Below are 13,828 nucleotides of genomic sequence, written 5' to 3' on the forward strand. Positions count from 1 at the left end.
TTCATAGGATTCGACAAATAAATGCATTGTAGTAGAGATGATCTATTTTCTGTTTTTTTCCTTATTAGTTTTGCAGCACGTTTCTTCATTTGTAAAGGGTAGTTGATTTCAAGAATGGATTCATGATCACATCTCTGTGGTGTGCTGGGGGACAGTGTGGATGTGGTACAGCCTTGACCAAAATGCCTGAGTCCGGTGATAGATTTGGCCAGCTCAGATACACATCTGTCTAGGGAAGAAGGAACCCAGACCAAGAAGATGAGTATTTAGTCAGGGTAGTTTCTACTGAGACTTTTTGACTAAGATGAAAATGAGTTACGGTGCAGTTATCCAGAGATCACACATCTGGCCTGCTCAGCTACCTTCACAGCTGATAATCAGCTGGTGGTGAAAAGGAAGACTGCACAGAGCGCATGGGGAGCTTCTGAAACTGTACTCAGGGACTCCTCCTCTCCGTGTGTGTATGTAACTGACAATCTGGCTGCTCAGCCCAAAGAAAATTTAAGACAGCAAATTTAGGAAAAGGCCCTGAGACTGGAGGGAGTGTGGTTAATGAAGAAAAGAGAAAGAAAAAAAACATTAAAATTAAGCATAAGAACTTATTGGGAGGCCAAGGCGGGCGGATCACAAGGTCAGGAGTTCGAGACCAGCTTGGTCAACATAGTGAAACCCCTGTCTCTACTAAAAATACAAAAAATAGTTGGGCGTGGTGGCACGTGCCTGTAGTCCCAACTACTCGGGAGGCTGAGGCAGGAGAATAGCTTGAACCCAGGAGGCGGAGTGTGTGGTGAGCTGAGATCACGCCACTACACTCCATCCTGGGCAACAGAGTGAGACTCTGTCTCAAAAAAAAAAAAAAAAAAAAGACTTAAGTAGGGGTGGGGTGATAATAGCTCTATATATGTAAGGTCAAAATGTTTCAGTAACATCCTCATCCATCACCTTATGACTGAACACAGTATTCTTATAAACTGTCCTGAAATCCCTAAGAAAAAAGCTGTGGCCAGCCTGTTCTTTAATGAAGAACATGTGTAATTTCCATTCACAGTCATTACAAACAAATAGAGTAAGCTTTGGTTCTTAAAGTTAACTGTATGGACGAAAGCCTTCCACATCCATTGCTTCCTCTTTTAATTCCATTGAAAAGCCTTGTCTGCTCTCATCAGGTGGGTATTCCTGAGGTCTCACAGCTGAGTTGAGCCACCCTATTGAGAGTTAAGTCCACGTGTAGTTTTGTCTCAGTTACTGGTTAAAACTGAGGAGGTTCACTTTTGGGTTGCTGTGACCATAGAGTGATGACTGTTCATGACAAGCCTTTCCCAGGCCTCCTGGCCTGACTTAACCTGCTTTAACTGTTGATGGTTTTGCATTGTGGTTTCCCCAATTCACAACCTGAATCTGCGACTTTCTATTGGGAACACTCCGTATGTTTCCCTTTTCATGCCTGGGGAATAACCAAAAAGATACTACTGTGAACCCTAAGTTTTATGTTTTCATGCTTTTATGCTTTTCCTCCTTGCCTTTTCTCTAGTCTGTTTTCTATGGAGCACAGACTAAGTCATTTCTATACTATGATCATTTTAAGGGACAGCTTGGCAGGCAGTTGGCTTTTAAGTAGTTGGGCAGTTCCTTGCCTCGAAATAATTCATTTCTTTGTATGTCTCTTGCATTCTAGGCAAATAAAAGTATTCTCTGTGTGTGCACGGAGCACAGAAATGGGGATTTAAACATCGTTGGCTGCATGTAGGCCCCATCTAGCTGAATCTGTTACCTTATATTCTTGTCAGGATGAAGTCTGGTTTATCTCTGGTGAAACTGTTAGGGATTACAAAGAAGGCCTTGGATTTTAGCAAGCTGGTGGCTGAGGGAAAAGATCAGCAATGTTAGTTATGGCTAAGTGAGACTGCCGGGTTCACAGTGGCCTTTACTCACTTTATTAATTCTTCTGTTTTCTCCATTGTTAATGGTGTGACTGTTGGGTGGTTGAGTTGAAGCTTAGGAGTGTATGATGTTCATATGTTCCCACTGTATCAGGAGTGTTTGTACATACAACCTCCCTGTCTCCCCTTCCTCCACTCCCCTCCCAGTCATTTCTAGTAACCACTGAACACTGTATGAGGTGGAAAGTCCATCATATAGTAGAGAAAAAGATTCAGGCATCTCACCTAAAGTTGTCTATGAAGTTTCAAAAGCAAATATAATGATCTCCTTGTGCCATTGGACTTCTTTGGTTTATTTGGGGGGTAAAATCCCCTATGAAAAGAGATGGTTTTGCACATCTGTGTCAGTCCCCATACTCTTCTATCCTACTTCTGTAAGGCCTTTGTGGGCCTGGGTCTGGGGGATCCATCTACCTTATCCCACACTTGCAGAACCTGGAGTTAATGCCCTGCTTAGGACTTGACACCTGTGCTTAAGAGTGCTATTTAGCGGGGTTGGATTGCTACGTCTCATTGACAGCAGTCCTGTTAGTTAACACAATGCGTACCAGAAGGTTAGAATTGTTGGTGTTAGTTGTTTTGTTTTTGTTCAGACATTCTTCAGTACTAGAGACAGGAGACCAGGAATGCCTAAATTTTGTACCAGATCACAACTGTCTTCTCTTACTCAGTCCAACCTCCCCATTCCCCTACAGGACTCACACAAGAAACAATGAGAAATAGGAACAAAGTAGCACCATTATTTGGACTTGAGCTGCAAATAAAAGTGTTCAAAACTTTGGTTAGATGGGTTGGACCACATGGAGTATAGACAGCTTCAGCCCAAAGCAGGTCCCAAGGACCCTCATCTCCCTCCCATTTGAACTCTCTAAACCTGTATCATTATTTACTGTATGCTGGCCTAATAGAAGGACCTATGGGGGCTGAGAGGACCTAGAGTGAGGCCCTGAAATGGGTTTACTCCTCTTGCCTTGTTGGATAAGAGAGAAGAGGTTCTATCCTTAGGCTCATCTGTGAGATATCAGGGCTATGCCAAGCAGGAGAGGGCTTTGGCACTCGTTAATGTAGCAGAGGGGATGCAGAGAAGACACAGAGCCACAGTCTGCACCACAGCCTCAATAGTGAGTGCCCAAGGAGGAGAGAAGAAAAGGTGAAAGTGCTTCTCCACCCTTAGATCCTTATACTCAGACCCCCTAATGTAAATTACCGCCCTGTTAATCCAACCTGCGATTTTGAAGAAACATTAAATAAGACATCATACTTAGCACTTTGGGAGGCCGAGGCAGGTGGATCACCAGAGGTCACGTCAGGAGTTCAAGACCGGCCTGGCCACCATGGCGAAACCCTGTCTCTACTAAAAATATGAAAATTAGCCAGGCATAGTGGTGCGCGCCTGTAATCCCAGCTACTTAGGAGGCTGAGGTAGGAGAATCGCTTGAACCTGGGAGGTGGAGGTTGCAGTGAGCTGAGATCATGCCACTGCACTCCAGCCTAGGCAACAGAGTGAGACTCCATTTAAAAAAAAAAAAAAAAAAAAGATAGGCCTGTGTAATGTCATCAATTTGAGAAAATAGCCATTTTTCTCTTATGTATTATTAGTAAGATAAAGTATATTAGGAATGAAATTGAAATAGACATTAGATTTCTTCTCCATCATTTGACCTGTTCATAGTTCAAACAATTAAGTCATGATAGCGTCAAAAGGGATTATCTTAGTTTTAATTGTAAAAGAGTCTGTTTTCTTTCATGAGGATAAACTATCAGGCTTTGGGCTTGGTACTTTTATTTGCTTAGGAATTGAGTAATTGCCTCATAAAACAGCATGATGGTACTATTAACACCGAATTATAAGACCCGTTACTATAGAATTTGCTTTTCTAGTTGGGATAAGACTTCATTTTTTGGTGCTTAAAATAATTAGTTTCTCCAAATGGGTATATAATAAACAGGTAAAATTTTGCCTGTTTAAAGTAAAAAAGTTTATAATCTCTTGGGTGGCTTTTATATATCTTTTGATACTTCCAAGGAAGGGCTTTTTTTTGGGTGGGATGGAGGGAGGAGAGGTATGCTTAACGTTTAGAGTGGAGGTGTTTAAGAATGAGAATAAATGTTTTATTTCTGTCATATCTACCTGAGACATATTTGAGGCAATTATTAACAATTTTGCCCCATTATTTTGTCTGATTTGAATATTAAGTATTAAAGGGTTCATTGACCAAATGTCCTTGAATTGAAATTTTGGGGACTCTATTATGAATGATAAATTTAACTGTGAGCTATATGGCAATTTGTTCCTGAGATCATTTAAAATTGTGTGAGAGCGTGGCAGATACCATTATGGGATGAAAGTAGGCTTTGTGTTATTTTGAAAATGTGTACGAATTTCATTAGAATAAATGGAATAAACAGAATAGAAACAGTGGAATCTACCTTTAAGCCTGACTGCACAAGTTGCCCTGGATATATCTGAGATACAGGAAAGTTATGTTCACATGGCCACTTACAGTTTCTGGTCTTTTGTCTCCTAGTTCAGGCTATGTCTTTGCCTTTGTTCTAGCCCTCTTTGGGGCCTGACATAATAATACAGGGCTCTCAGATTAGAATAACTTGGGTTTCATGATGGAGCACTTAGATTGCTGACTTGTTTCATTACAGGTGATTTTTGTGGTCCTGAGTCCTTTTTAAAAAGTGGTGGTTCTCTTGCAGGAAGCCAGCTGAGGGAAGTTCTCCATGAATGTACGTCACAATGATGATGACCGACCAAATCCCTCTGGAACTGCCACCATTGCTGAACGGAGAGGTAGCCATGATGCCCCACTTGGTGAATGGAGATGCAGCTCAGCAGGTTGGTGTAGGAAGAGGGAAATTTAAGTCAAATTGTCTAAGTGGGAAACAGTAACGCAGTATTTGATTTATTTTGGGATTCAAAGGTTTGTGATTTCAAACCTTAGCATTTCTAGAGGTAAGTGTTTTTGTTGTAGAAATACTGTATCGTTTTTTAAAATATCGTGATTTTAGAGCACAAAATCTTCCCTCATTCAGTTTGTATTCTTGAAGCATTGAAAAATGGATGACTTCTGAAGTGAGTCATTTTCAGACTGCGTAAAAGTCTTCAAAATAAAATGACTGTTTATTCATGCTGTATTGTGCTTGACTAGTTTGCTTGGTTGGCCAGGGCTGCATGCTCAGAGGGTCAGGTTTTGGCTTCACACAGGAGTGATCTCGACAAGAGGCGCAGGATAGTGTGAACCCACCCTTGCTCCTGGAATAGTCCTTCCAAATGTGTAGCTCATAAAATCACGGTACTTATTTTCTCTGAATCTCCTTTGTCACTAGTCACTGAACATCGTGGAATAGAGTTATTTGTGAACTGAGTCAAGTAGCACTTGGGGGAAACAATTTAGATAGTAAGTGAAACTTTAAAAAATTATTAGGAATTGAACTATTATCTCTAACGTCAATTAAAAATTTTTATTACAACAGTTGGGCTTGTGCAGTCTTATCACTAGATATTTTATCTTTGTACATCTTTCAGAAGCATAAAAGCAAATTTTTATTTTGTGAAAAGTAGAATTGGGAGCAATTGCTTGGAAAATGCCCAAAATATATTAATAATTCAAATAAGTTAGTCATTTATTTGATGTCAGTACATGCCCCCTGCTCTAATCTATCATACAGTATATCCACACTCTATCTATCATAGTATATTCTTCGCATATACTTGGTTGGAGCTGACCTTGCTGCTTAATAATTTATACTATTTTCTCCTGCATTGCACTATGAACTTCTTAAGAACAAAAAACATATAATAGGTGCTCAGTAAATGTTTGTTAGTTGAATGCATTTCATGCCTTCTCACCACTGATGCAGACATCTCCCTTCCTGATTCTTCAATCTCTTCCTCTGCTGGATTGCTTCCACCAACATACAGTAGTATCTTTTATCTTAAAAACATAAACACCTGCACCTCTCCCCACCCAATAAAACAAAACCTCCTCAGTTGATTCCACATCCCCTTCCAGTTGCTACCTCCTGTCCCTTTTTCCCTCTTTGGCAGTATTTCTCCACTTCCTCTCCTTCCTTACCGCCCACTTTACAGTCTTCACTCTGTGTTCTCATCTTCATCTTCAGTCTTTAGCATGTCCTGTTGGCTTTATCTCAGGAGTGTGTGCTGAATCCACACTCTGTCGTATCCACTTCACTTCCACTACCACTGCTGGACCCCGTGCATCATCTCACTAGGGTAGGACAGGACAGCCCTTCTCGCTGGTCTCTCTGCTTTCCCTTTTGCCCCACCAGGAAGCATTCTCCACATAGATCCTGAGGGATCTTTTCCAAATAAAAACTTTCTGATGTCATTGGCCTACCTCAGGCTACGTTCTTACACCTGGAGTGAAATCCAGCCATGCTGCCTGGCTGCCAGCCTTCCGTGTTAGTGCTGGCCTCTCTCTCTGTCATTCTCTGCCTGCTCTTCTGCTCACTGTGCTCTAGTAGTTCACAGGAAGGTTGCAGAGTGTTGTGGATGGTTTCAAGATGCTGTGTTTGGTCTCCCAATTAAAAGAATTACTAATACAAAGAAAAAAAAAGACAAGGTATTTAGTCAAATGTGAGTAAACTTGGAAAACGACTTAGGTCTCTCAGATGTGGTCACCTCATTCCCATTTGCCTGTGTAGCCAAGAGACCTGAGGCCACCCATCCATGTTGTTGTACACCATGTTTATGTTTTGTTGATTTCTCCCGCGTGTCTGTAATTCAGCTTGCCCAGCAGGCTACGTGGCATTTCCCTACCCTGCATATCTTACCTCAACTCTAAGCAGAAGCTGCTTAACACTTTTGGTTAATAAAACCATATTTTCAAAGCTGGATGAGGTGGTGCATGCCTGTAATCCTAGCTACTCAGGAGGCTGAAGTAGGAGAATCCCTTGAGCCCAGGAGTTTGAGACCAGCTTGGGCAACAAAGTGAGACCCCATCTCTAAAAAGGAAGAAAAAAACCAAAAACCCGCATTTTTATTAAATCTTTTTTAAATCTTATTAAAGCTTTCTCTAAAGCTAATAAGAAGAATCTGTTAATGTATCTGTTTTATAAATAGAATACTCAAGCTTTATGGAAAAGTGGGGGTACACTTAAAAAATCTCACAAGAAGGAACTGCCTTTTTAATTAGTAAATATGTTTAATTGTGTTAGAAGCATTAACATCCTTGGTTCCAAGTTATTACTTGGCATTAACTCTTAACTTTTCCTTAATGGGCAAAATTGTTAAGTGGGTAAAGTGCGTTAGAAATGTCCCTCTCAGCAGGACCAGCCCAAGATTTACCATGCTTTGTCATTGCCTCTACGTCACTGGGGCTCAGCCTAGGCAGGGGCCTCTGTGCCTGACATTTTTCTTCCTCATTCTGCTCCCAGAGTTTCCATCCTGTGTCTCCTCGTTCTTTCAAGCCTCAGTTCTTTCCTTTGGGTTCTAACATTTAGCATTGGCCTAGGTGGGCGTGGTAGAGGCTTGGGGCCTGTGTGTTGAACCCAGGTGAAGGCACAAGGGGAAGACAGAGTGAAGGAGAAGGAAAACCAAAAGTGGCAGAGAAACACAAGAGGAGGATGTAGGGAAGGGGGGAGAGAGAAGGCCACTCGAAAGAACAAAGAACAAAGGTGAGTCTCCAAGACAGGACCCCAGAGTGTGGGGCTGCATGAGTTTTGAATGCTTGCTTTGGGCACCTGCTGATATTTGCTGCTTGCCCTTAAGAGCCTGCGTAATGTGGTGCTCAGGTGGTTCCATGTTAAAGGATCAGGCTACAGCGGACATACCAGAGAAAGGGATCTATACGAATATTTTCTGAGGCTTTTCCTGTGCTTTCTCACTGAAGCAACACCTTTTCATCTTAATAAGAACATTTTGCAGGCACAGGATTGACTCTAGGGGTGGACATTGCGGGCACTGTACAAAGACCCTCGGCGGTGGCATCCTAAGGTATGTGGCACCTCAGCCACCTCTCACATCATACTGTTGTAAAGAGCCATCCCCTGGCCATGGGGTTCTGCCTCTAAATGTCTGTTAGGAGTGTGTATGGTGAAGCTTACCTTGTATGTATTTACAGGGTTCTTAATACTTTGCAGCTGTGCAAAGGACATTCTAAACATTTCTATATATGCAAAAGAACTACCACAGTTATGAGAAAGCTCTTCAGTTCCCACAGCCCTCCTCCTTCCGATTTCTGTTCTGCTGGTTTCTGGTTGTAATTAGGACTAGTTCTTGGCAGGATACTCTGTTGCGTTCTGGCTCTCTAAATAAGACACACTTAATTTTCATTATTTGAAGTCACATTAAGTTTGAAACCTTGGCTTGTCATTTTACGCAGGTAGCAGGAAAAGGGCAAGAGTGAAAAGGATGATTATTTTCTTAAAAAGAAAAGTCATCTTCATTATGAATGAAGCTTTTAAAAGCATTACCAACTAAAAATAAATAACAAGAAACAATGTGAACAGAAGCAGCTTACACAACAGTTTTCCTTATTTGACAGCTTTACTGAGGTATAATTCACATGTTATACCATTCACCCACTGAAAGTATACAATCATTGGAATCTAGTATATTCACAGAATTGTACAACCTTGACTACAAGTAATTTTAGAACATTTTTATCACTCTAAAAAGAACCCTAGAGGGATCACTCCCTATTTCCTATTTCTCTCTCTCTTCCCCCTATCCTAGGTAACCACTAATTCACTTATTTTCTGTCTCTGTAGGTGGATATTGCCTATTCTGGAATTTCATATAAATAAAATTACATAACATTTGGTCTTTTGTGTCTGGCATCTTTCACCCAACATCTTTTTTTTTTCTTTTTGAGATGGAGTCTCGCTCTGTTGCCCAGGCTGGAGTGCAATGGCACGATCTCCACTCACTGCAACCTCCACCTCCTGGGTTCAAGTGATCCTCCTGCCTCAGCCTCTCGAGTAGCTGGGATTACAGGCATGTGCCACCACGCCTGGCTAATTTTTGTATTTTTAGTAGAGATGGGGTTTCACCATGTTGGCCAGGATGGTCTTGAACTCCTGACCTCAAGTGATCTGCCCGCCTTGGCCTCCCAAAGTGCTGGGATTACATGTGTGAGCCACTGCGCCTGTTTCACTCAACACATTTCTAAGGTTCATTCATATTGCAGCATGTGTCAGTACTGTATTCCTTTTTTATTGCCAAATATTTTACTGCACCAATCTACCACATTTTATTAATCCACTCGTGATCTGATAGACATCTGAGTTATTTTCACTTTTTGGCTATTATGAATAATGCTGCTATGCACAGATTCTTGTGTGGACATGTTTTTTATTTCTCTTGTATATATATATAACCAAAAGTGAAATTGAGTAGCTTTATTTTGAAGTATTATTTTCCAAATAAAGTTATCTCTGCTTTGTATCACCATTAATTTCTTCCACCTCTGAATAACTACAGCCTAGCTTAGCTAAATAAAGTTTGCTTCCCTTAATATGCCTAGTTGTATACTGTTCTTGAGTTATAAAAATCAGGTTTCAACCTGAGTTTTTAATGTGTGGCTATTATAAATGATGATGAATGCCCTTCAATAATCAGAAAATTGATGCCTTTATTGACATTTTCAGAAGCTAGTGGTATATTAACTTACCTGTGTTTGTTATGGACGTCTGCATTTTAGCGATTTTAAAATGTAGCAGCCAGTTTTGAGCACAGAAGAATGAACATCAGCCCAAATTCTGACTTTTTTATTGATTTAATATTTTAATAATTTCTGAAGAATTATAGCAGCTACCAGTTAAACCATTAGATTAAAAACAGAAGTGTCGACATAGGGTAGCAGAGTTTACTGATGTGTTAATTTAACATGCGATACTTATAAGGGCATCTGTGACCTGCATGAAAGTAGTGTGCCACTTTATATTCCATTCTTGGTGACTTTGCTTAAATATGTATTCACTGAGGGTCAGTTCCTAGTGGAACTGGATTGGATTAGATGCCTCTTTGACCTGACTAGCATTTAGCATATGGAGGACATCTAGTAAATGATTTGTCATACTATTCTTCTTTTCTCTCGCCTCTTTTAATTCTTATATTCTTCTAGAATATTGCTGAGTGTTTTTAATGCTTCTTCTTCAGAAAGTAGAACTCCTTGAACATATACAGAAAACTCGCTTCTCCTGCTAGCTCAGGATAATGTATCATCTACTTGCCCTGGAAGGCAGAAGGCAATTGCCTCAATCATGTCCAATTCTCTTGACTTTGCCTATTCCTGTTGATCAGCACTTAGCGTGTCATTTCATGGAGAGAGTTTTTTTCCCTCTTTTGTTTCTTCTTTTGAAAGCCCTTGTTTCCTCTAGACAGAATATGTAACCAGAGTTTTTTCCTGGAGTGTTCTTTTGAATACACATTTCCAGACGGTATGTTCAACATATTAAAGCTTTCCACCCTCAGATGGTGCTCATCATCAGCATGTCTTTTCCATCAAATATGCCCCTCCTCCGAATCCAGTGACCTTTTCTGTTCTGGTTGATATCTTCTTAATAACTTTCTCCTTGATGGCTTCTGTCTTGCATTCAGTAGTTCAAATCCTGTCACCTCACAGGTTTACTCCTTAAATATACTGATAGCCACGGTGTCGGGGGACCTGTGAAGAGTTTTGCTTACATAACGGAGTTTATCTACTCCTCAGAAATCCCAACAGAAAGGAAGTTTTGTAATCAGTATATTGCAGAAAAATGAATAAACAACTCTGGAGAAGATTACCCAGGAGAAAGAAGGATATTCAGATGAGAATGGGAGTGACAGTTAAAAAAAAGACTGCAGCTATTATTGCTAAATAACATTATAGAAGAGCTCCTTTTGTGGCAGAATCCTGTTATGGGCTGGGGCTTGAGCTAGAAAGTAGAAAGAGACTGGTCAAATGTTGGGTATGGAAAACCAAGTATGGGGAAGCTCGGTCTTGGATCACATTCTTCAGCATCAAGATGCGTGAGAAATGCACAACCTGTGCAAATGCTTAAATAAAATTATTATTGCTGACTGCCATTCATGCTTCCTCTACCACTCAAATTTATAAAGCCCTCCGGAGTCAAGATACTGTCAGCCTCTCTCCTTTGAAATTTGGGGTAGAAAAGAATGACAGGATAGGCTGGGCGCGGTGGCTCACGCCTGTAATCCCAGCACTTTGGGAGGCCAAGGTGGGCGGATCACAAGGTCAGGAGATCGAGACCATCCTGGCTAACACGGTGAAACCCCGTCTCTACTAAAAATACAAAAAAATTAGCCAGGCGTGGTGGCGGGCGCCTGTAGTCCCAGCTACTTGGGAGGCTGAGGCAGGAGAATGGCGTGAACCCGGGAGGCGGAGCTTGCAGTGAGCCGACATTGAACCACTGCACTCCAGCCTGGGTGACAGAACGAGACTCTGTCTCAAAAAAAAAAAAAAAAAAAGAATGAGAGGATAGGATTTATGACTAAATTTAGGAGTGATTGAATAATAGATTTGTTCATTTTAATAAGTATTTATCAAATGTCTTGTATGCTGGCACTGTATTAGGTGCTGGCGACAGAAAGATGAATAAGGCACTGTTCTTGCCCTAAAGGAATGAGCAGTCTAGTTGAGGAGCAAAATGTGGCCTACCAAAAAAAAAAAAAAAAGGCTGTATTTACACATACATTAAATCACAGGAGAGTGCTTGGATTGCAGAGTGTCACAGTGCATAGGAGTTCAGAGGAGGAATTGAGGATTGGGATAAGTAGGCAGGAAAACAGACCAGGCTAGGAAAAGTATCTGTGGGGAGGCTGAGCCTGGGTCAGATCAGATCTAAGATGAAGTGAAGGCTAGAACTATCCAGACTTTGTACATCAAGTAATTCGTTTCTGTTTTATTAAAGGAGAATACATTATAGGGATTACATATGCAATGGAGAGCTATTAGGGACACTACAAACAAACCTTATCTGCATAGTCGGTGATCTCTTTGCTTGAACTTCTGCTATTTAGTGTCTTTGTTAGTGAATGTATTTGTCTTCTGATTCTCCAGTCCGACGGTCCACCTGTCCGCTTGATGCCTGTTGCTCAGAATTCCTGAGTCCACAGTGGGGCAGATCACAAGCACCCCCGCAACCAGATCCACTTTCCAGTTGTGGAGGCAGCAACCCCTGCTTTGAGGGCCTCCTTTTAACTATAAAAAAAAGGTGTGATTTTATCCAGATCTGTGGTCTGACTTTTCAGACCTCTCTGAGTTAGTTTTGCCAATTTTGCTCACTACAAAAGCTTCCAAAAAGGCATAGCCTATGCAGAATCTCAGTCTTATAAAGGAAAATGTTGATGCCATGTTATCAGAGGGTGTTGTTATATGTGGCACCCCCAATAATTAGAACATAGGACATATAATTATGGCAGCCCTGAGCTGTCTGGGTTGAGAGACACTTCAGAATTTAATTAGCCAAAGGCAATAATAATAAGATATAAGATGTAGTCAGTATCCTTCAAATGCTAGAAATTGAGCTGCCTTTAAAACAGGAAGGATTAAGGTAAAATACTGGCATGGTAGCATTGCACTGCAGAATAATGGCAATTTTAAAATCTAAGGTGATTTTAACATTATGATTGTTTTCAAATTATTGCAATTTTTGGCTATCTGATTTCCTTGTGAACTCAGGGTGGGTAGGGACTGTCTCTCTCTTGTTCATGCTGTGCCTGGCATCTGAAGTAACATTCAGTAAATCTTTTTGAATGGATGAAGGATGAAAGCAATGAACAGATTTAATTCATCTATATCAGGGCTTGAAAAGTAGCTTATTGCCTTTGTCATACAGGCATGGGTGTATGTGTGTGTGTGTGTGTTGTTTTTGTTTTTTTACCTTTAGTTTAAAAGAAAAAGATTTCAGTACCAATGTTAAAAATGGGAAGATTTATGTAAAACTCTGGATTTTTCTGTTTAACTGGAAAAACCAGAAGACGTACGCCTGTAATCCCAGCACTTTTGGGAGGCCAAGGCGGGTGGATCACCTGAGGTCCAGAGTTCAAGACCAGCCTGACCAACATGGTGAAACCCCGTCTCTACTAAATTGCCGGGCGTGGTGCTGCATGCCTGTAGTCCCAGCTACTCAGGAGGCTGAGGCAGGAGAATCACTTGAACCCAGGAGGCGGAGGTTGCAGTGAGCCGAGATTGTGCCATTGCACTCCAGCCTGGGTAACAAGAGCAAAACTCTGTCTCAAAAAAAAGAAAAAAAAAACCCAGAAGATGTGATAACACTGGGCTGGTCCTTCCTACTTGGCAAAGTTGGCACAGAAGTTGCAGCCATTTGCTGTTGATGGGGAATGTCCTCTTCAGTGCCTGCTCCGTCCACTTCACTTAGTTTCCAAGCCTGCCTGAACTCTGTGGTCATCCCGGTTTGGAATCTGGAAATTGTTAACTTTTTAAACTTTAAATTGCATCTTGTGCTCATGCATATCATATTTTAAATACAGAAAAATGATCAAGATTTTTTCAGGCATATGCATTGTGTATCAAACTGATAATGTGTTTTAAAATCTTTTAGTTATCTACTTGCCCCATGACTTGTAAAATGAATTAGGCTGGGCGCTGGTTCATGTAGCTCTGTAGAAGGATTTCAACTTTACCTCTTACATGTTAGGACCCATGTGGGTTTTTTTGTTTTGTTTTGTTTTTTGGCTTTTAGTTTTTAGGATTTGAGGCCCCCAATAAGTGCCACTTGGAACATTCACTAAAGCATAGAAAGGCCAAAAGAAACAATCCTATTCCTTAGTTTTACTGTTTACAGTCTAGTCAGGAGACATTAAACACAGATGCAAGGTAAAAGCAGTCCAAGCGCAGAGATGCAAATACTTGTGTTTATATTCTTTTTTACAGTTTCCAAGAATTGAGTCT

At 40.9% G+C, this 13,828-nt stretch overlaps 1 protein-coding gene across 10 annotated transcripts in view; it reads left to right on the top strand.

The window, feature by feature from the left end:
- FNDC3B (fibronectin type III domain containing 3B) overlaps positions 1-13,828 on the top strand; it is a 361,515-nt gene that overhangs the window by 67,817 nt on the left and 279,870 nt on the right. For all 10 annotated transcript variants that reach the window (XM_054482960.2, XM_054482961.2, XM_054482962.2 and 7 more), the window contains one exon: positions 4,647-4,785. In XM_054482960.2, the coding sequence (XP_054338935.1) occupies positions 4,675-4,785 (111 nt within the window). In that variant the 5' untranslated portion in view covers positions 4,647-4,674. The remainder of the gene's footprint in view (positions 1-4,646; positions 4,786-13,828) is intronic.

The sequence above is a fragment of the Pongo pygmaeus genome, chromosome 2, assembly GCF_028885625.2.
Source record: "Pongo pygmaeus isolate AG05252 chromosome 2, NHGRI_mPonPyg2-v2.0_pri, whole genome shotgun sequence".
Taxonomy (NCBI): domain Eukaryota; kingdom Metazoa; phylum Chordata; class Mammalia; order Primates; family Hominidae; genus Pongo; species Pongo pygmaeus.